This window comes from Protopterus annectens, chromosome 4.part0, assembly GCF_019279795.1.
Source record: "Protopterus annectens isolate FY-2018-M chromosome 4.part0, PAN1.0, whole genome shotgun sequence".
Taxonomy (NCBI): Eukaryota; Metazoa; Chordata; order Ceratodontiformes; family Protopteridae; genus Protopterus; species Protopterus annectens.
In genome coordinates, this window is record NC_056733.1 from 1,801,637,965 (window position 1) to 1,801,660,686 (window position 22,722).

The following is a 22,722-nucleotide window of genomic DNA, read 5'->3' on the forward strand; positions in this document are numbered from 1 at the left end:
TCAGTGTTTCAGTAAGTCAGATAATGCTTTGGGATAACTATTGTAATTGCAATCTTCACTGCAATGAGACACACAGAGAGTGAAAAGTTTAGTTCCCTTTTTATAAATACTTCCCTTTTCTCTATTCAATCTTGGAGAAGAATGGGGGTGGAAAAGCAAAGTGGTGCACAGCAGTCACAGACATGGAGCAACAATGTGGTGCACTGCAGTCACAGACATGGAGCAACAAAGTGGTGCACTCCAGTCACAGACATGGAGCAACAAAGTGGTGCACTGCAGTCACAGACATGGAAAAGCAAAGTGGTGCACAGCAGTCACAGACATGGAGAAGCAAAGTGGTGCACTGCAGTCACAGACATGGAGCAACAAAGTGGTGCACTCCAGTCACAGACATGGAGCAACAAAGTGGTGCACTCCAGTCACAGACATGGAGCAACAAAGTGGTGCACTCCAGTCACAGACATGGAGCAACAAAGTGGTGCACTCCAGTCACAGACATTGAGCAACAAAGTGGTGCACTGCAGTCACAGACATGGAAAAGCAAAGTGGTGAGCAGCAGTCACAGACATGGAAAAGCAAAGTGGTGCATAGCAGTCACAGACATGGAGCAACAAAGTGGTGCACAGCAGTCACAGACATGGAGAAGCAAAGTGGTGCACAGCAGTCACAGACACGGAAAAGCAAATTGGTGAGCAGCAGTCACAGACATGGAGCAACAAAGTGGTGCACTCCAGTCACAGACATGGAGCAACAAAGTGGTGCACTCCAGTCACAGACATGGAGCAACAAAGTGGTGCACTGCAGTCACAGACATGGAAAAGCAAAGTGGTGAGCAGCAGTCACAGACATGGAAAAGCAAAGTGGTGCACTCCAGTCACAGACATGGAGCAACAAAGTGGTGCACTGCAGTCACAGACATGGAAAAGCAAAGTGGTGAGCAGCAGTCACAGACATGGAGCAACAAAGTGGTGCACTGCAGTCACAGACATGGAAAAGCAAAGTGGTGCACAGCAGTCACAGACACGGAAAAGCAAAGTGGTGCACAGCAGTCACAGACATGGAGAAGCAAAGTGGTGCACAGCAGTCACAGACATGGAAAAGCAAAGTGGTGCACAGCAGTCACAGACATGGAGCAACAAAGTGGTGCACTGCAGTCACAGACATGGAAAAGCAAAGTGGTGCACAGCAGTCACAGACATGGAGCAACAAAGTGGTGCACTGCAGTCACAGACATGGAAAAGCAAAGTGGTGCACAGCACTCATGGATATGGAAAAGGAAAGTGCTGCGCACAGTCACAGACATGGAAAAACAAAGTGATCCACAGCAGTCACAGACATGGAAAAGCAAAGTGTTGCGCAGCAGTCACAGACATGGAAAAGCATAGTGCTGTGCAGCAGTCACAGACATGGAAAAGCAAAGTGCTTGTAGCAGTCACAGACACAGAAAAGCAAAGTGGTGAATAGCAGTCACAGACATGGCAAAGCAATATGCAGCAGTCACAGACATTGAAAAGTAAAGTGCTGTGCAGCAGTCACAGACATGGAAAAGCAAAGTGATCCACAGCAGTCACAGACATGGAAAAGCAAAGTGATCCACAGCAGTCACAGACATGGAAAAGCAAAGTGCTGCACAGCAGTCACAGACATGGAAAAGCATAGTGCTGCGCAGCAGTCACAGACATGGAAAAGCAAAGTGCTTGTAGCAGTCACAGACATAGAAAAGCAAAGTGGTGAACAGCAGTCACAGACATGGAAAAGCAAAGTGCTCCGCAACAGTCACAAACACGGAAAAGCAAAGTGGTGCACAGCAGTCACAGGCATGGAAATGCAAAACAATACACAGCAGTCACAGACATGGAAAAGCAAAGTGCTGCACAGCAGTCACAGACATGGAAAAGCAAAACAATATACAGCAGTCACAAACATGGAAAAGCAAAGTGGTGCACAGCAGTCACAGGCATGGAAATGCAAAACAATACACAGCAGTCACAGACATGGAAAAGCAAAGTGCTGCACAGCAGTCACAGACATGGAAAAGCAAAACAATATACAGCAGTCACAAACATGGAAAAGCAAAGTGGTGCACAGCAGTCACAAACATGGAAAAGCAAAGTGGTGCACAGCAGTCACAGACATGGAAAAGCAAAGTGGTGCACAGCAGTCACAGACATGGTAAAGCAAAGTGGTGAGCAGAGTCACAGACATGGAAAAGCAAAGTGGTGAACAGCAGTCACAGACATGGAAAAGCAAAGCAATATGCAGCAGTCACAAACACAGAAAAGCAAAGTTGTGTGCAGCAGTCACAGACTTCTCATGCATGAAGAATTGTTTTGCACTGCATTGTGATACTGAGTTTTTCATTGTATCATCCTGCCATTATGGTAAAGTTTAGATGGTCTTCTTATGATGCTTTTGATCTTGATGAAGGAAGATATAATGATAATGATGACTTTTTTTTTTAATCTTGATTCTGAAATACATGACATTTCATTAGAGATCCCACTTTTATCTATATATTAAAATTGAAACGTATTCAGCACAAATGACTGAATAAATTCCCTATAATACTATTAGTCCTGGAACAACATATTTGAGAATGGGTTTGTTCTGTTATGCCATTTCTGCTAGTAGTTTAGAGGGTCCTAAACTGCTGCTGGTAACGCTGTGCTTGTTAGAGTTGCAAGAAACATAAAGTCATTTTTTAGAGCAAACTATATTGTAGATGTAATTGACTTTATATTTGTATGTGCTTTTCATCTGCCCCTTCAGTCAACTAGATTGCAACTACACAGGCCACAAAATAAAGCTATACAGCACTTTATGTCATCCTCATTCCAGTAACATTTGCTCCTGCAGTAACAGGCAGTCACACTGTCATAAGAATGATTAATTCAAAATCAAACTGATTTCATAGTCATTTCAATTTTACAAAGAGAAGCATTAATGAGTTCAGAATCAGATATAAGGATTAAAGACTTCCCTATAATAATATATAATTTTAAATTAATCAGACACCGATGAAATAGACAGTAAAAAAAAAAAGCCATCCCCAAATCCCCCCTTAATTTTCCTTCATACCACAAAGTATGTTGTAAACATGGGGCAGCTTGCTCCATTTTTGCAGAGTTTGAATTACGCATGATCTTAAACCAAAGTTGAGAAACATCAGATATGCTGTTACTGATCTTGTGGGAGGTTTAGTCACTGTGTGCCAATTTATTTATTTTTCATCTGTTTACCAAGAAGGTCTGACTGGACAAACTAGCACCCTTTTTCAGCACAAGCCTGGGGAGAAAAGCTCTACAAGGAATAATAACAGGGGTACATATACAACATACAGAATATAAAGCTCCAGAACTATTTCCAGCAATAGTTAGACAACATACAGAATGCTAAGGTAACATTAGCAGCACTACATACAATAAGAGTATAAATACAACAGATAATTATAAAATAAGTATATTTTGCAGCATCATCATCATCACTGGGTGCAGCTGAATATTGGTATATTGTATCAGATATAATTATATGCATTTTTTCATGAGAAGAGTAGAGATAGAAAAATCATTGAGAAGAAATGGTCACTGACATGTACGTGCACCTAGAAGAGGTAGTTAAGGAATAATTTAGCCTGAGAAGTAGATGAAGGCATAGCCAGGCATTAAGCAGGGGCAGTTTTAATTTATCTTTGAAAAGATATGCATTGTTTAGGAGTCTGATTGGAAGAAGAATTGAGTTCCAGGATTTTGAGATACAGTTGGGAGTAAAAAAAAAAAAAAAAACATTTTGTGTTTGGTTCTAAGCTTTGTGAATTGGGAAGAGATGTGTGTCAGTGTAGCTGAGTGTTCTATTGGTGGATGTGAGTTGTAGCTTAGGAGCAGGACATTTTTCAGTGTATGCAAACTGATGTTTACAGTAATTGAGGAGGTGAGGTAGTTCAAGCCAGTTCAGGTTCCTGATCACAATACAGAGATGCATGGAGGATGTCTTGTTGCAAGGAAATCTGGCTATTTTATTACAGCATTATGACAGTTTAGTAATCAGGGTGGATTGGAGGTTGGGGAAAACAGGAGAGTCATACAGATGTGTAAGCAGCAGGTAGGTGGATGCTAGTGTTATCAGCCTGTTTGGCTTTATATGGCAGATCTAACTTATCATGTGTTTTTTTTTTGATTGCCTGCTGGATGTTGAGGTTGATTGTCACGGTGATGCTTACTATAACTCCTAGTAGTTTACTACTGGAGACAACTTCAATACTTGTGTTATTTGCAGATGTGATTTGAAATTCAGCTTTGCGTTTGGTATAAGACTTAGGACAGAAAAGGATTTTTATATTTTTTTGGTTCAGCGTTAAGTATGATTTTTCTAGTCAGCTTTCTAGAAAGGAAAATGACTCTTGTGTAAATTGTTGAAGAAGAATGGAATTTTAGGGCAGAACAGATAAAGGTTGTATTACTAGCCTACTGAACTAGTTTGTCAAATCTAAGGCAGTGTATAAATTATTAATAAATACATTAAACAGGAGTGGTCCTAGTGTAGAGCCTTGGGCAACACAGGCAGAGACTTGTAAACAGGTTGAGATGCTAGATTGCCATTTAACAACTTGGGATCTTTTAGACAGGGAGCTGATAAACTAGAAGAGATTACAGTACGACAGATCAAGCAGTTTATTAGAAGAGACATGGTCAAAGGCTTTTACATAGGTTCAAGAAGAGGGCAGATACAATATTACCTGTATTGTGGCTATAATTAATCCTGTTAGAGAAGTCTGTTAGTGCAGCAGTGGTATTGTGGCTTGGTCTAAAGCCATGCTGAAGGAAGAGGAGGAGGTTTTTAGTAAGAATGTCATTGAGGATTTGAGAATGGATGCATTTTTGTGTGATTTTTGATTGGGAGGTATAAAGCTATGGGTCTGTAGTTGAAAAGATCAGTTGTGCTGCCCCTTTGGGCAGAGGTAGTATGAATGATTTCTTCCACAGGGAGGGGACATAAGACTGTTATATGTATAAATGAATGAGTATTGATAGGCTATGACATCTGCTGCAATTTTCAGGTATTCAACAGGCAGATTATCTGCAGTTAGGGTGGTAGGTTTTAGTGTTAGAAAGTGCTTTTTAATGATGAAGGATCAGACAATGTTGACAGAGAAAGTATTATGTTTACCACAGACTAGGAATTTAAACTAGGGTTTATGGTTAGTGTTTATGTTAAGAAGTGATTTTATGGTGTCAGTAAAGTGGATACTAGATAATGAAGTAATATTTTCTGTGTGCATGTCTGGGATTGGATTAACCTGCTCTATCTCCAGGAGATAAAGGATATTTGATAGAGCTCCAGAATGTAACAGGATTTTTTGGTGACTGTTCTGGAAGCTAAAATGGTGATTTATAACTTTTAGTTTGGTTTAATTGTATACGTATCTAGAGTTTTTTTGAGGTTTTCTTGTATTGTTTTAAATTACCATGTTTTCCAAGCCTAATATCTAGCCTGCATTAATTTTCTTTTTGTTGCACATATACAGTGGTATTGTTTTGTTTGGCCATTTCTGAGTAAAAGTGTCAGATTCTTTAGAACACTGAAGAAGGTAGCATTAAATCGGCTGATGGCATCATCCAGGGAAATGATTTTTGATAATACTCCAGTTTATAGAAGTAAGAAAGGTTAAGAACGTTTCTTGTACTTCTTTAAATTGTATTTCTTAGTTTGTGGAGTTGTGTCTCTAAGGGCAAAATCTGGTAAATTGCCTGAGGATGACATTTTATCAGGTTTAAGACAGTAAAGTCTAGGCACTAGAGAAGTTACATTTGTTTTGTTTTAATAATGTGTATTTTACTGTCCCTCTAAATGGTTGTTTCAGTACACTGGATTTATATCGTGATTGCTTTGGTTATTCTTTTGTTTTTCTGGATGGCCATTGACTCCTTTATACAACTGCTGAGGGTCTTTAGAGATGCCACATTAGACCCTATACACAAAGGAGTACGGAAAACATTGTGGTCACGATGGGGGAACTTTGTTGGCTGGTAATGCTGGTAGTGCTATTAATAATGGACAACATAATAATGGGGATGTACTACCAACATTACTGGATAGAATGGGGTAGGAAAGAAACAAGATGTCCAGTAATCCATTTCTGATGGTGGGGAAATGTTGGGACTGCTTTATGACTGCAGAGGTTCAGGTCCTGTGTGAAAAATTAGAATGAGTAATACAGAAGGAGACTTAGACTTATTTTAATATACAGAGCCTTCAGCGTTATCTTGATCTGAATATCACTCCAAGGAGCTTAAGAGTGGTTAAAGGTCCTTGCACAGTGTTTGACTTAATGGATGATAATGGGAAAAATTCCACTCACACGATGGATTGCTGCAGCACATATATGCAGCTTAGAATGGGTTAGCATGTTGGTAGAATGAGATCAGCTGAAAAAACAAAAGTTAAAAGAGAATATCAAAACTCTTTTGTATGGACATTACTCAAAAATCTAATGCCACCTGTTTAGAAATATTTTTGACCCAGGCAAATGTCAGGCTAATGGAGTTCGAGAAGAATGTGATTGATCAGAAAAGGAGAAAGTTAGTACGGGACTTGCATGATTATGAACGGAATCAGGCTTTTTTGCTTAACTCCCGACGACATAGTTCATGTTGTCACGTGGCATTCCAGCCGGCTTTTGAAGGGAACAACCAGCATGGAGCTTCATTTTCATCTGACAGTTGGGTAGTTTTTACAGAATATGAAAAAGATGAAGGAAGGAATGTGTTACCCCCCTTTACCAGCAGCCAAAAATCCAGGTGGTTTTTAAAAAACTTTTCATCAGAATGAGGAGCAACCAGGAAATTATCATAAATGTTCATGGGGACATATGGAGTATGAATCAGGGAATAATAGAAAAGGACAAGCAAATTCCTGATATTCGAAAAGAGGTAAATGGAAATTATACAATGACCCCCCCCCATTAATATTCCAAAATGTGCACGCTGATTGGCCAGCGTGCCGGTTGTAAATCCGACAATATACCAAAGGAAAAGGTCCAGTTGCTCGGACTTTTTTTCTGTTGTATATTGTCCAAGTTTTAATTTTTTTATTAAAAAAAATAATAATAATAAAGCTGTACTCCAGACTCCGCAGATACGAGAAAGACAGCTTGAAGAAAATACAAGGGGAATCAGGTACTTGTTAACATACCTGATTTTCCTTGTATTTTCTTCAAGCTGTCTTTCTCATACCTGAAGAGTCAGGATTGCAGCTCTCCTACCCCTAAATTGCCCCAAACTATTTTTTTATTTACAAAAAGGAAAAGGAACAAAACAGAGCAACAGAGATCTTCTTTTCTCTGTTGCTTATTTTTTGAAGCACTGATGTACTGGGTATGCGTGTGAATGCAAGTCCCATACGCAAGTCCAGTACATCAGAAATAGGAAGAGGATCCCTATAAGCCATGGAAGGACAGCAAGGAGGCATTATACAATGCCATTATTTAAGAAAAGTATTTTTTTCTTAAATAATGTCATTATATAATAGCAATAACACACTTTTGGGTGTGGGTAGTGCTGGATTTACCCACGGTTGTCTTTGTTTGGTCACTCGGGCTTCACCCTCATGACTAAACCACACCAACCGTGGGTAAATCCAGCATTATGCACACCCAGGCATGGGTTATTGCTTAATAAATTAATAGACAACAGACTGGATTATGTAGTTAATTTGTCGGGTATGTTTTTCTACACTGAATATGGGGCTTAAATTTGTCCCAATTGTTTTGCCAAGACTTTATGACATGAAATGTAAACGTTTCAGGTTGGTTAGAAAGTTACATTTACGTGAATATTTTAAAGGGGACAATAAAATGAATATAATATGTGATGAAGAAGTTTCCACTGACAGTGATATGGATGTAAGCAATGAAAGTTTTTTTTCATGTGAGTCGGAATGTGATTTTAATGCATACTGTAAACTTAACACTAGTAAGGTAATGTGTAAAACGCAATTTTTACCCCATTTAGAAATGTGACTATTCAATGTTTTTCTACATCATTGAATTTTAATACAGAGAAGAAATATGACAATTTTTGTGATAATAAATCAAATAGTTATAATTTGTGGAAATAAGAATGGAAAAGTATTAAATATTTAGGTAAAAAGAAGGAAATTATATTTAAACCAGTAGCCAATGAGGGTAAATTAGTCGTAATGCATTATGCTCATTATTTGGACATGTGCTTGAAACATTTAGATAATCAGGAAATTTATGCTGTAGTGACGTTGGATATATAGGAAAGCACTCGGGGAATTTAAAGAGCTGCTGCATAAAGGGCACAGACTTAATTATTCCTCCTTTGAAGATGTGGAATATAGATTTATTATTAAGAATTGCAGAATGGCACAATTTTTTTGCTTACATAAAATAAGCAAAAGTTTACAGGACCCTCTGCCCTCTGGGTTGACTTGTAGTTTCAGCCTGTGAATATTTTACCCAGAATCTGTCTTGTTTTTTACATGAATATTTACTACAGAAAGTTTTGAAATTACCGTCTTATATTCAGGACATTTTTGATTTTATGGAAAAAGTAAAATATATGTATTTTGTGGTACTAGATATAGTAAGTTTATACACTAGTATTCATCATAATTTGGGTTGGAGGCTTTATTTCATTTTTTAGGTGATAATCCTGAAACAAACTTTATTAGTGAATTAATTGCTTTCTTTCTGAATAATAACTTTTTTGAATTTAATGGTATTTTATATAAACAACTTCAAGGTACAGCTATGGGGGCGGCTCTTGCCCCCATGTATGCAAATCTATTTATGGGTCTTTTTGAACAACTTTATAGTAAAGATTTTTTTTAGGAAACATGTAATTAAATATTTTAGGTTCATTGATGATCTGATATTTGGATGTGAAGGGGGAATAGGAAAAGTGGATCATTTTATAAAAGTTTTGAATGAAAATTTTATTTGACCTTTTTTGGCTTGTAAATAGGTACAAAAGTTTTTTTTTTTGAATATTCAGATGGAAAGCATTGTAACTAGAGGGATTAAAATTAGGGTATACAGGAAATTTGAAGACGGTTTACATTTTTTGCATTTTATTTAAGCTCTAAACTCAGGTTTTTTGTCGGCTAACATGCCAACTTCAGAAGTAAACATACAAATGTTTGTATATTTACTTCTGAAGAAGTTGGCATGTTAGCCGATGAAAAGCCTGAGTTTAGAGCTTAAATAAAGTGGAAAGAATTTGATTACTTGGCATTTGATCTATCTTTTTGCTGTAATAGCTACCGTATTTGGATACTATTTCCTGTTGGTCCAGAACGCACCCTTTTGGAGTTTTGAGATTTTTTGCATGGACAGAGTTGTCATCCTCCATACACTTTAAAAGCTCTCCCATAAGGTGAGTTTTTAAGGTTGAAAAGATTGTGTAGTGAGGATTAGAAATTTAGAGAGGAACTGGAAACATTTATACATATGTTTAACAAAAGAGGGTGTAATAAAAATATATTAAGAGAATGTCAACAAAAGGTGTGGGAATTTAGTGTAAGACATGATAGTCAAGGGAATAAAGACATCTTGGTGAAGAAAAATAATAATGAAATAAAGAGTAGGGAGCCTATTAATTTTGTCACAAGATATACAGTGTTTTCAGAAAGAATGCTTATTCTGGTCAAGCGATTTTCTGGTATTTTATTATGAAGTGAGGAATTAAGCTCTATTTTAGAAAATCAGCACAGAGTATCATGCACACGGGGCAGAAATTTGAGTGACATCTTGGTCTATAGCAAATTTAGCATGCCAGTGGTGAGCTGCCGTTAAGCAATTTCATTTAAATCTAGAAGTCCCTGTGGGAAGTGTATAGTTTGTCCTTATGTGGTTGATAGTTTCCCAGTTATTAATGGGAAAAGGTATGAAATACAGGGCAGCTATAGCTGTGATAGTGAGGAAATAATATAGGCTATAAAATGCCCATGTAGAAAGTTTTAGATAGGAGAAAGGAAGAGTTTTTTTTTCAACTAGGCGTAAGGAACATATAAGGGACATCAAGAAAGGAAGAACAGAGAGTCCTATTGCTGTACATTTTCTGGGTTATCACAAGGGACAGGTGGAGAGTCAACAAGTCACTGTCTTAGAACAGATTTATTGTAATTTGTATGATATATTGGACATAGCTATAAGGCTCCTTAAAAAGGAGTCAATGTTTATTCTTAAGTTTGATACCATGTCCCCTAAGGGTCTTAATAATGAGCTTAACTGGAGATTTTTTATTTAAATTATTTTATTGCTTTATTGTTAAATGATGTAATTGGAGTGTTTGGTACTTAATATGGAGTGTTTGGTGGGGGAATGTTATACTCTGAAAAGACAGTAAAGTCACGGCGTTAGAGAAGTTATGTTTGCTTTGTTTTAATAAAGTGCCTTTTACTGTTCATCCAAGTGGCTGTTTCAGTACATTGGTTTATATTGTGGTTGCTGTATTGTGGCTATAATTAATCAATCAATCAATCAATCAATCAATTAATTAATTAATTACTTTGACATTTGTTGACCGGGTTGGTCCATCTGGGCCAAGGCCCTTTTTCAGTGGAGACCCGGGGAGAAAAGCTCCAGAGTTACAAAATATATGCAAGTTATAAGAATAAAAACATTTGCAACTACACAAAAAAATGCCTAACAATGTAAAACAAGTATACAATGATAATACTGATTACAGATTATAAACATTGTTGGCTAGCTATGTACATAAAGCAGGTAGTCCAGGAGAGATTGAATTTAAACTGCAGAGAGAGGAAGCTAGTAAGGAGTGACTGGGTAGCAGTGAAGGAGAGCTAAGAGTGCACTTTAGTTGACCATTCTACTGATGAGGAGATTGAAATAGTAGAGGACAGTTGGGGTAGGAGTAGGGGAAAGGGTTTAGTGGGGAAGGGAGGGTGAGTTTGGAAGGAGGTAGTGTTAGGTACTAGTAGGAGAAAGAGAAGTGAGAGATTGGGCTGGAAAGGTGGGTTAGCCGGGGGGTTGAGAACAGAGACAGAGTTTATTTAAGCTAAGGTGATTTCTCACAGTCTTTTTTAATAGAAGTTTGGATGTAGTGTTACGTATGTCTAATGGGAGTTTATTCCAGTGTTTGGCAGGGTAATAGCTGTACACGTTTTTGCCTATGCTGAGTTTGGTTTTGGTCAGAAGGTGTTGGTCAGAGCTCCCGAGTGACCTAGCTGGGGGTGTAGGATGAGATGATGGGTGATATTGTGGGGCTGAATGTGAGCTGGTATAGAATAGAATGGATTATTTGGAGCTGGTAGACAGTAAAGTTGTGAGGGAGTTCTAACCATTTCAGTTTTTGTAGAGCAAGACAGTGGTGAGAGGAGTAGGGAAGTTCAGCGGCAAATTTTGCTACTTTGTTAAAGGTGGATTCAGGTTTGGTCATAAGACAGGTCTGCAGGTTGGTGAGAATCTGAGAGCCATAGAAAAGGGTTGGAAGAAGGTAGGCATGTGATAGAGCAATTTTTGCTTGTGGGGAGAGAAAGGTTTTGTTTCTGTAAAGAAGGCTTGAGTTTATGGTGGGTTTTCCTGATGTTGTTAAGTACATGCTGATCAAATTTTAGCTGGTCATCAATGATGACCCCAAGAACTTTAGTGTGATTATCCACCATAATGGGGGTGCTGTTGTGGGAGAAGATGGAGAAGTTTGGTTTCAGGTGGGTCACTGTTTTTGTAGAAAGAGGAGGAGTTTGGTCTTTTTTGGGTTTAGGATTAGATGGTTTTGGTCGAGCCACGTCTCGACAGACAAGAAGGATTCCTGAGTTTTAGACTGGAGTAAGGGAAGTGTGTCTGCAATAGTGATGACTGTGGAGTCATCAGCATATTGCGTTAGGGATGAGTGAGGAGTAGAGCTAGATAACTGATTGGTGAAAATGTTGAAAAGGAGTAGTCCTAGGATTGATCCTTGGGGAACTCCCATCTGTACTGGAAGTTCTGGGGAGATAGATGAATTCCATTTGATGGACTGGGAGTGGTTACTAAGATAACTAGTGAACCAGGAGATAGTGGCAGGGGATAGGTATAGGTGGGAGAGGTTATCTAAGAGTAATGGGTGGTGGACAGTATCAAATGCTTTTGATAGGTCAAGAAAGAGACAAGATGCAAGTTTATTTTGTTCCCTAGCTTGAACAATAGTATTTATGAAAGAGATGAGAGCTGTAGAAGTGCTACGGCCAGGACGGAAACCGTGTTGGGTGGGGGTAATTAAGTTGTCTTGGGTGAGGTGCTGGAGAATTTGTTTGTGTACACATTTTTCCAGGATATTGGACAGGGGAGATAGTATTGCGATAGGCCTGTAGTTTGTAAGTTCAGTGGCATTACCTCCCTTGTGGATAGGTACAGTGTAAAACTTTTTCCAAATGACTGGGACTGTAGCTTCAGTAAAAGATCTGTTTATGAGGATAGAGATGGGTAGGCTATGGAGTTAGCAGCTAGTTTAAGAAAAAGTGGAGGGAGACCATCTATGGAGGGAGAGCAAGGTTTGAGCTTAAGGAGCAGTGATTTTATGTAAGAGGTAGATACTGTTTGTAGGTTGAAAGTCGGTAAGGGGTTAGGGTGATTGGGGGGGCAGGAGGGGTGGTGCTGGTGGTGGAGTGATTCGTAAGTTTGCTAATGGACTCTTTGAAGTAAGAGTTGAAGTTAGTAGCAGTTTGGAGAGGAGTAAGTGTGGGGTTTGGGTGGCGGGGTGGATGGGTTTCCTGGATGTAGGATATTGTTTATAGTATGCCAGAATTTTGGGGGGCTGTAAAGGTGTGATTTAGGGGGGTTAGTATAGTCATTTTTTTTGTCATCTTTGTTTGATTTCTTAGCCTGGATACAAAGCTGTCTGTATTGTTGTAGGTGAATGGGCAGTTTGATTTTGATCCAGAGTTTCCACTGAGTGTCACTCTGTGCCATTAGTGAAAGAGTGGAAGGAGTAAGCCAAGGAGACACAGTGGATTTAATCCTGATCTTACGTAAGAGTACCAGGGAGTTTAAAATGCTGAGGAATGTGTTGTTAAATCCCATGACTGCTTCCTCAAGGGGTAAATGTTTGAGAAAAGTCCAGTCAATAAGGGAGAGCTGATAGTTGAGTTTGTTTGAGTCAAAGCTTTTTACCTTACAGCAGGTTTTAAAGATGTGGGGTTTGATGGTGTGTTGGGTAAAGTGGAGAACTTTGGTAGGAGACTGGTTGCTAAGGGTATCAGGAAGGGTTTCAGGGAAGTGATATTTGTGAGGATGGGATACAAGGATCCAATCAAGTATGGAGAAGTGGGTGGCGGATTTGGTGGTGTAGGTTGGAGTTGTGACTAATTGAGAGAAACCATGTAGGTTTATGGAGGTAGTGGGGGATATGGTTGTGAGTGTGGACTAGTTGATATTGACATCTCCCATTATAATAGTCTCACTGTGGAGGTCTGAGGCGAGTGTGGAAAGTAAATTTCAAGTACAGTCAGGTTGTCACTGGGTGGGATGTAGAGGGCAGCTATGTATAGAGAGTTGTGGGGGTTTATTCTGTAGTTGGCCAGAAGGAGTTCAGCAGGGGAATTGCGGGGGGAAGGTATCAGAGTAAGTGTGAGGTTATCTCTGTACAGGACTGCAACACCACCACCTTTTCTTTTTGTTCTGTCTAGTCATAGGATGTTATAACCAGGAGTGAGTATGTCCCTATTGGGGATGTGAGGTTTTAACCAGGTCTCTCTAAGGGTTATTATATCTGGAGAGTTGTGTGAGATCCAGGAATGGAAGTCAGTAATTTTATTTACTATGCTTCTCATTTTGATAGAGTGAAAGGATATGTGTTTTGGTGGGATATTATGGTTAGGTGTGGTGGCATGTTTGAGGGTAGTAGCTGAGGAAGCAGGTTGAGCTCGACCAGGGTTGGGATGTATGTCACCTGATAGCAAGAGAGAGAGGAGAGAAGGAATTGTGTGAGGTTTGTGAATAAAGAGTATAAGGCACTTGGGTTTTCCTTTATTGTGAGTTGTTTTGCTTGAACTGTGTTTTATGTGTGGAGTTAAGGTAATGAAACCAGTGCAGGGCACTGAGTTTAGGAATGAGTGAGGTAGTTGCGTGAAGGTGGGTGGACAAGAAGAAGTGGGTCGGTGAGAGAAGGGTTCAATGGGAAAGGTGTAGGAGGTGAGGTTGTATAAAACTGTAAGAGTGGAGGTAGCTAGTAGTGTCAGAAGAAGGGAGTGGAATAGCATAGTGGGTTGTAGATTAGGTGAGAGGTACTAGTGTGAGAAGAGGGATATACAAGAAGGAGTAGTTGTTTGAGGTAGATGCTAGAGGTAGATAGGGTGAGGGAGAGGGGTAGGGGATGAGGTATACTGAGTAGAGAGTAAAGTAGGAGGAGGAGGGTGGAGTTGGAGGAGGATGGTGGTGAGGGGGATGGGAAGGACAGGGATGGTTGGGTGGGGCTTGGAGGGGTGTGGTGAGGAAGAGTTTAGTATAAAGGAAATAATGTCAGAGGTAGGTGGGAATGGGGGTAGGGTAGAGGAGCGGAGTGAGCTCGAAGGGCCAATGGAGCAGTCAAGAGCAAGAGAACTGATTATAGCAAGAAAGTATCAGTAATTGCAAGACAAGATCTGAGCAAGAAGGTAAGTTGAACTCAAACTGTAAGGGAAAGTATTGTTTAGAGTTTTGTAGGAGCTATAGAAATGGGGAGTATGAGTTATAGATATCTACCAGCTTTTGGTTAAAAAAAGCGAAACAAAGCCTGGGGATAAATGTTGTTACTACCTTTAATTGGTAAAATGCTGTATTCTAGGGTTAAGTCGTACCGTAGGGGGGATAGAGGCAAGGGGTCTGCGGTAGGCTGCTGATAAACACACACACATGGAAGGGCAGCTAGTGCATATGGGTATTGATAACTAGTTCACAAGTTATTAGTTGTAGGCTACATACATTCAAAGTCTTTTGTGGGAAAGTCCTAATACTGTTAAGAGAGGTCTGTTAGTGCAGTAGTGGTATTGTGGTTTGGTCTAAAGCCATGCTGAAGGAAGAGGAGAAGGTTTTCTTAGTAAGAATGTCATTGAGGATTTGAGAATGGATGCATTTTTGTATGATTTTTGATAGGGGGGTATATAGCTATGGGTCTATAGTTGAAAAGATCATTTGTGTTGCCCCTTTGGGCAGAGGTAGTATGAATGATTTCTTCCACAGGGAGGGGACATAATACTGTTATATGGATCTATTAATGAGTAGTGAGATGGAGAAGGCAATGATATCTGCTGTAATTTGCAGGTATTCAACAGGCAGGTTATCTGCAGTTAGGGTGGTAGGTTTAAGTGTTAGAAGGTGCTTTTTAATGATGAAGGATCACACAATGTTGATGGAGAAAGTATGTTTGCCAAAGACTAGGAAGTTAAACTAGGGTGAATGGTTAGTGTTTATGTTAAGAAGTGATTTTATGGTGTCAGTAAAGTGGATACTAGATAATGAAGTAATATTTTCTGTGTACGTGTCTGGGAATAGATTAAGCTGCTGTATCTACCAGAGGATAAAAGTTTATTGATAGAGCTCCAGAAGGTAACAGGATTTTTTGGTGACTGTTTTTCAAACTAAAACAGTGATTTATTGTATCATTTTTAACTTTTAGTTTGGTTTAATTGTAAATTCACCTAGAGTTTTTTGAGATTTTCTTGCATATTCCCTTGCACTTTCCAAGCCTAATATCTATCCTGCATTCATTTTCTTTTTGTTGCAGATAGACAGGGGTATTGTTTTGGTCGGCCCTCTTTCTGAGTAAGAGTGGCAGATTGTAAGAAGGTAGCATTAAATTGGCTGAGGGCATCATCCAGGCAAATGATTTTTGAGAATACTCCAGTTTATAGAAGTACGAATGGTTAAGAACGTTTCTTGTACTTTTTAAAATGGAATTTCTTAGTTTGAAGAGTTGTGTGTTTATGGGCAAAAATCTGGTAAATTACTTTATCAGGTTTATTTGTAAGAAACTAATCTAGTGCTGATTTGTTTCGTACTAGACTTGCTGAGTATGGTTGTAGTATGAATGAGTTATGAGTAACTGTGCAAGTCTGGTCATACTAGGAGACATTCATATGTGAGGGAGAGCCAAGTTATGTTTAAGTCATCCAGGATTCTTATTTAATTGAAAATATGCCTAAAGCAGATGCTCTACACTAACCGCCTTAAAAAACTCCAGCTATACTCTGTTGCATATCGTCTGCTCAAAGGCAATCTCTGCTTAACATACAAGGTCATGTCAAACCCTGAGCTGTTGGACATGCTACACTTTAAGAAATCCAAATCTCTCAGAGCCACGCGCTCCAGGGATCTAAACCTTGTCATCACAATAAACAGAACATGCTGGAGGGATAGGTTCCTGACCCAGAGACTCCCCAGACTCTGGAATAGACTGCCCATACATGTCAAGCAGACCGACTCTTTGGCCCTCTTCAAAAGGAACCTTGTCAATTGGGTGGGAGATAGGAAATTCACCCCGGGGATCACGTCAGTCACCCTGCTAGACAGGGGTCCAGGGAAGTAAATAGTGTGGGAAGAAATAGCCAGGGAATTGTTATGGCTAGGCTTGTATAGGCCCTAGGGCTGATAGCCTAGTACCAACCTATGAACCTAGCCTAGGTGAGGACAATTTGTAATCTGCTGTTATCAGGTGGGATGTAAAGAGGTAAGATACAGAGGGTTTTCCTATCATTTAGTCTGAGGAGGGAGATGAGTATCTCTGCATTATTGAAGATGTGGAGGCATATTTGGAGGAAGGAGGAGAGAGAGAGAGAGAAATTGAGAGTGTTCCTTTGTTACATTATAGCTACAACACTACCTCTTTCTGCCTTTCTGTCAGGTCTGCATATGTAGTAACCTGATGTAACAGATGTGTCTTCACAGTGAATTAAAGTGAGGAATAATGTTTCAGTCTGGGAGAAATGCACACGTATAGAGCACTTGTAATTTGTAAAGTTATTACCTTTCCACAAGATCTACTGTACCTTGAATTGGATTCCATACACTTGGTTGAATTTCATTTAGTCGAAAATGATTCCAGGCATTGCACTTGACTGAAAGCTCACTTGACTGAAAGCTCACTTGGTCGAAGTTCATTTGGTCAAAAATGGAATATAGTCCCTGCCCCACCGCAGTGCAACCCTGGAGTGAGAATATTAAATAAGAGGGGTGTGGGGGCATAGCCCCCTCAATGGGGGGTGCCCCCCACATAATTTTAATGTATTCACTGTTATAATAAGGTATATCCATTAGAAATGCATTGATATAATATATATATATATATATATATATATATATATATATATTTTAGTAAAAACTATTAGCATAATGTGGGGGGCTACGCCCCTCACACCCCCAATGTGGGGGGCTGTGCCTCCCACACCCCCCTTATTTAATATTCTCACTCCAGGGTTGCACTGCAGTGGGGCAGGGGCTATATTCCATTTTCGACCAAATGAACTTCGACCAAGTGAGCTTTCAGTGAAGTGCAATGCCTGGAATCCTTTTTGACCGAGTGTAATTCGACCAGGTGTATGGAATCCCTTGAATCATACAAATTGTGACTTACATTTAGCAACTAAGATGCCTACCCAGATAGATGAGTACAAATAGTCCCATACTCTGTAATTCTGGCAATCGAATATATAATTTTTTTGCACTGTCTAAATGTTGGAATATAATTTAAAATATGGCTTGGGAGTGCCTTCTGCTTGGAGTCTGCATGTCCTCCCCGTGGTTGGGTAGCGTTCAAAAGACATGTGTGCGTAAATGGGCGTACCTTCGTTGAAGGCTAGGCGTCGAGCTGGCACCTCAGCGTTTCGTAAAAATCTACTGCCAATCATTAGCAGACCGGAGTTCCGCTGTGGCGACCCCTTACCAGGAAAAAGCCGAAAGAGAAACATTTATATATGCCTCTACCAAATGCTAAGCCCAGAAGCCAATGGGCATGTAGTATTCTTATAAATTTTTTTACTAAAAATGAAGTTACCATTATCTATAAGACAACTTACTCCATCAATGTGTATTTGTTATAACAGATTAATTGGAAGTGTGCTACTAAGAGTATATGGTTACTAAGATAATAAGTGATCCTATATATTTCTAGCAGGACAACATACAAGATGATGAATTAAAAGAGCTTTTTACTGTATATGTGTACAAACTTTCAATTGCCTTGAAAGTGAGGACCAAAAGCCTACATCTTTTTAAGCAGATAAGAATTGCTGACCAGATTAGTTAATGGTAGTTCATGTTAATAAAATCTTGGTGGTCATCTTTGTATTATTTTATGCATGCATCACTACTACTTATAGATACTTGAAAACAGATTACTTCAACCAAGTTGGTATTAAACTCCTATGGTGGAACAGCTTTCTACATTTTCTTTAGTTTTCAGTCGATATGTCACTTTATATTCTTCGGCTGCATTCGGTTTTGGCATTTTGCTGATTTTTTTTGGTTAGAAGAAAGCTCTCACAGATCTTGTTACTCTGCCTATAAGGCCATTTAATCCCACCAATTCTTCTTGTGTTCCATCAAGCAAAAAACAAATGTAACTGCAATCACTCTATCAGTCTTTCTCCTTGTTTCTGATTCTTTGGGAGACCAAAGTATATCCAATTTCAAGAGCCTAATGTATAAATGTATAAACAAAGGTTACAAAGCTGATGTTTATCAAGCTTTGCATTTCACTATATATATATATATACATATATATATACATATATATATATATATATATATATATATATATATATATATATATATATATATATATGTATATATTACTGCTACCATAAGATGGGTTGCTGACCCTGAGTGCTCACTTCCTCACTTCAGTATTAGCAGAGGAATAGTACCTGTAAATCTGCACATTTTTTTCTTTTAATGCAGAGGCTACTGGAAATAACTATCTTTACATCTTGGAATTTGGGAAGATTATCTGCATGCCACAAACAGAGCAACACCTACTAGAGAAGACTACTGCTGTTTAGGAAGCAAAACTCTTGCTTATAAAAGGTCAAGACCTAGCAGGTAATATGACAGCAGTTAATATGAAGAAGCTCGTTTTATAAGTTCATAGGTAAATACTAGGCTAGCTGCCCCTATGGGCCAATTTAAGCTTAGCCAATTTGCCTTTTTTGTGCTTGACTTAACCTATCCCATTTAATAAGAGACTGACCTTTCCTATAACATGGTCAATAATTGTATATTACTCCAAATGAGAATAACTGGGATCATACCATATATAATTTCTTGGGGCGGGCATGCATCGGATAGTGTGTTCAGGAGCTGCCTCTCTCTATTAGTAGTACAGGGGGCATTCCTTACATCCATGCATCCATCTTCCTTTTGAATATGGACAGGGATGAAGTTTGTTTTATGTGGATGGGGAATCTGTTCCAGAGTAGCAGTATCCTCTGTGAGAGAGATAAGTCTTGCATACTTGCCTGGCAGTTGACTTAGAGGATTAAAGTGTTGCTGCTGAGTTGTTTCTTATGATCCATAGGAGCAAGGTTTGATTCCCTCAGCCTCCATTGCCTAGCTGTGTGACTTTGAGCAAGTCACCTAATAAGACACACTTGTGGGCTGAGTGTGAACAAGTTCCATGGAGATCATGCTCTACCCTGGAAAACAAATTCAAATAAAAAAAACTATATATATCTATATAAAACTGTCCCTACAAACTATTCTGCTGATGTTGCAAAAGAGGTTTAGATTATTTCTGATGACATCTGACTTGTTGATGTGTGGTAAATCCATCATTATTGGGATGGAGGATGCCTTGCATGTCAGACACAGGTCACCTTTTAGCAATATGTAGGATACTGAGCATAATGACAGGGCTTACCTCTGTGGGAGTTCCAGTTGCTACATGTCTGGACAGATACATGCCATAGGGGGCATTATATTCAATAACTGGCCTAATGAGGGCTGATTAAAGTGGGGCAATGACATCCCTAGATCTAGACAATCACTTTGCTTCTAAGCTGTGCAATATAGAAGGACTTTCTTACAATAATGGACACGCATTCATCAAAAGTTAGGTCACTGTCCACATAACTTCCCAAAACCGGAACAAGTGGGTCAACTCTTAGGGGCTGCATGCCAAACCATTTTACCTGGATGCAGAACTGGTATTGCTTGTGGTGCTGTACGATGGTTTGCTGTTACTGGTGACTGTTTTATGTTGGTTCATTTATTCCCTTCTGCAGCGAAAAATGTGCCTTTAATGCTCCTCCTCCTATCAGGATGAATACATTGTTAATTCTGTTGCTTCTGTTTCTGAATCACTATTAAGAAGCATCATAACTTGAGGATCTTTTTGGTATCTGTATGCTGTAACCATCTATTTTTAACGACTACACAGTTAAGATGATGCAGTGGTCCACTTGTCTAAGAACCTTTTTGTAAGGGAGTGATTAACAGACTTATCCTAACTAAGTTTAATAAATCTGCTGTTGTAAGCTCTGGCAAAGGGAAAGGTCAGACAGTGTACCTTTGAATATTTTCTTTGCAATTGAAAATGACACAGAGTTGTTATATACTTCTGTCTCATTTGTCACACTAATGGCTACATTGTTCAGTATTTAAAGTGAGTTCTGACCCTTGTAGGAATCACTCAACAATAAATATCGAAAAATCATTCCTAGGAGAATGACTTGTAGCTTCTGAATATAGAATGCATAGGAGAGAGAGAGAGAGAGATAGAGACAATACAAATCTGTTGTTGAATCTAACAAGGAGCTAGTTAATACTGAAGGTCCATAACACATGACACAATGTACAAAAGGGGGCAACCAGGACACAGCCACCACTACTTAAATAAATGTAAAATAGTGCAGAGGACTAATGCTGTGATCTACAGTTCCTGTGGTACAGGGTTCATATCAATCAGATCTCAGTTACCTGCTATGTGAACCTGAGCAAGTCACTTAATCAGACCTTGCCCCTGAGTCTCCCCTGAAAAGGGACTGTGTGTGTCCAGTAGGCCTACCTGGTTACCAACTGGGTGTGTATGTATGTAAGTATTTATTTATATATTTATAGCTATCTCAGAGGATGTCAGACACCTATAGAAGATGATTATTTTTTATTTAATATCAGTGTGCAACACATGGGTCTATCTGGTTAAAAACTGGGTTATTTATTTATTTATTTATTGCTCACAGGATGTCATAGACATGCAGATGATTATTTCTTATTAAATGTGTGTGTGTGTGTGTGTGTGTGTGTGTGTGTGTGTGTGTGTGTGTGTGTGTGTGTGCATGTTGTGCATAATATATACAGGCAAGTTGATAAGAAAATCATGACTCAAAGTGTTAGTTAACTTGTTCTCTATTGGTATCTAAAACATAGTGTGGCACAGTGTAGCCACCATGTTAGAAAGCAGCTTTTATTGGCTGTGTTATATAACCTTTGTGTGATGGCATACATATTGATGAAATGATAAATCATTATTCATACAAACTGAAATCCTGACTCCTTGATTGAGTCTCTTCATATTTAAATACGTAGAGACCTTCATGAATGATGTGGCATTACTGTGGTAACAAAAGTTCTGCTTGACATTTGTAGACAACAGAGTTTTCAAAGTAGCCTACCTGATCTTCAGAATAACTTCTAAGTTTAATTATGATAGTAACCATTCACCAGACGTAAATGTTTACTTATTGAATTTTTTATTTCTGGACACATTTAAAAAATATCTTAATTAAATCAGTATCCAGTAGCCATAATTATAATAAGCAACTTATCCATATGTTTTATTTACTTCTTTCAGTCTAGTTTTCATTTAGTATTGCTAATGTCATTCCTGGAATAAAAACAAGGATTTTTTGCAGACTACAATATCAAACATAAATAAAATTAGTAATACTACTACTACCCCAACATATCCATAGCCAGTATAAAGCTCATTATAAACAGAAGTATAATTACTCTAGTGATAGTAAACAAAGAAGAAAATGCAGAGCAACTGCCTAATGCAAAACGGATGGTACCTAAATATATAAGTACACAAGAAAACACTCTTCCATTGTATGTGCAATTGTATCAGGAGAATATAAGCTTTAAAAATGTTATATCCAGTACATGATGACACTCCATAAATATGGGCCTATCTGTGTGTAGAACACAAAGATTAATGACAAAAGTCAAAATTATTAATGAGGAAAGTAAACAATGACAAGAAAGATCAGAATGCATCACCAAGCAAAATTACTTAAGGAAAGTATTTCTCCTTACCTTGAAGAATTCTTTGGTGGATCCAGCATCAAGAGTTCCATATGCAATTTCCGTTTGCTTAGCTAGGTCTTCAGCACTCTCAATTGGAGACACCATTCTCTCAACTGTCAAAAAGGCAGCTAGGTTAGCTGTGTATGAGGAGATGATGATCAGAGTGAAGAACCACCATACTCCTCCAACAATGCGACCAGAAAGGGATCTACACAAAGAATCAAGACAAGAAGAAGTGAAATTAGTTTATTAAAGTACCTTGTAAATGGGTTAGGATGACTGTGAAGTACCTGAAAAGTCATACATCATCACATTACAATACATGCAAATTGGAGTTAAATGTGTCAGAAAAGCATTACTGAATTGTTAATGTAATGTTAGAGTAAACAGATAAAATGCATTCTAATTTCAGCAGTATATTTTCAGCTATATGCTGGAAGATTTTTTTCTAGGAATAGAGTTTGCAATGCTTTATGTCATAGCAA

At 38.7% G+C, this 22,722-nt stretch overlaps 1 protein-coding gene across 4 annotated transcripts in view; it reads right to left on the minus strand.

The window, feature by feature from the left end:
• Positions 1–22,722, minus strand: part of GRIA1 (glutamate ionotropic receptor AMPA type subunit 1) — a 2,520,544-nt gene that overhangs the window by 392,330 nt on the left and 2,105,492 nt on the right. For all 4 annotated transcript variants that reach the window (XM_044069490.1, XM_044069489.1, XM_044069493.1 and 1 more), the window contains exon 12: positions 22,247–22,445. In XM_044069490.1, coding sequence (XP_043925425.1) covers positions 22,247–22,445 — 199 coding nt within the window. The remainder of the gene's footprint in view (positions 1–22,246; positions 22,446–22,722) is intronic.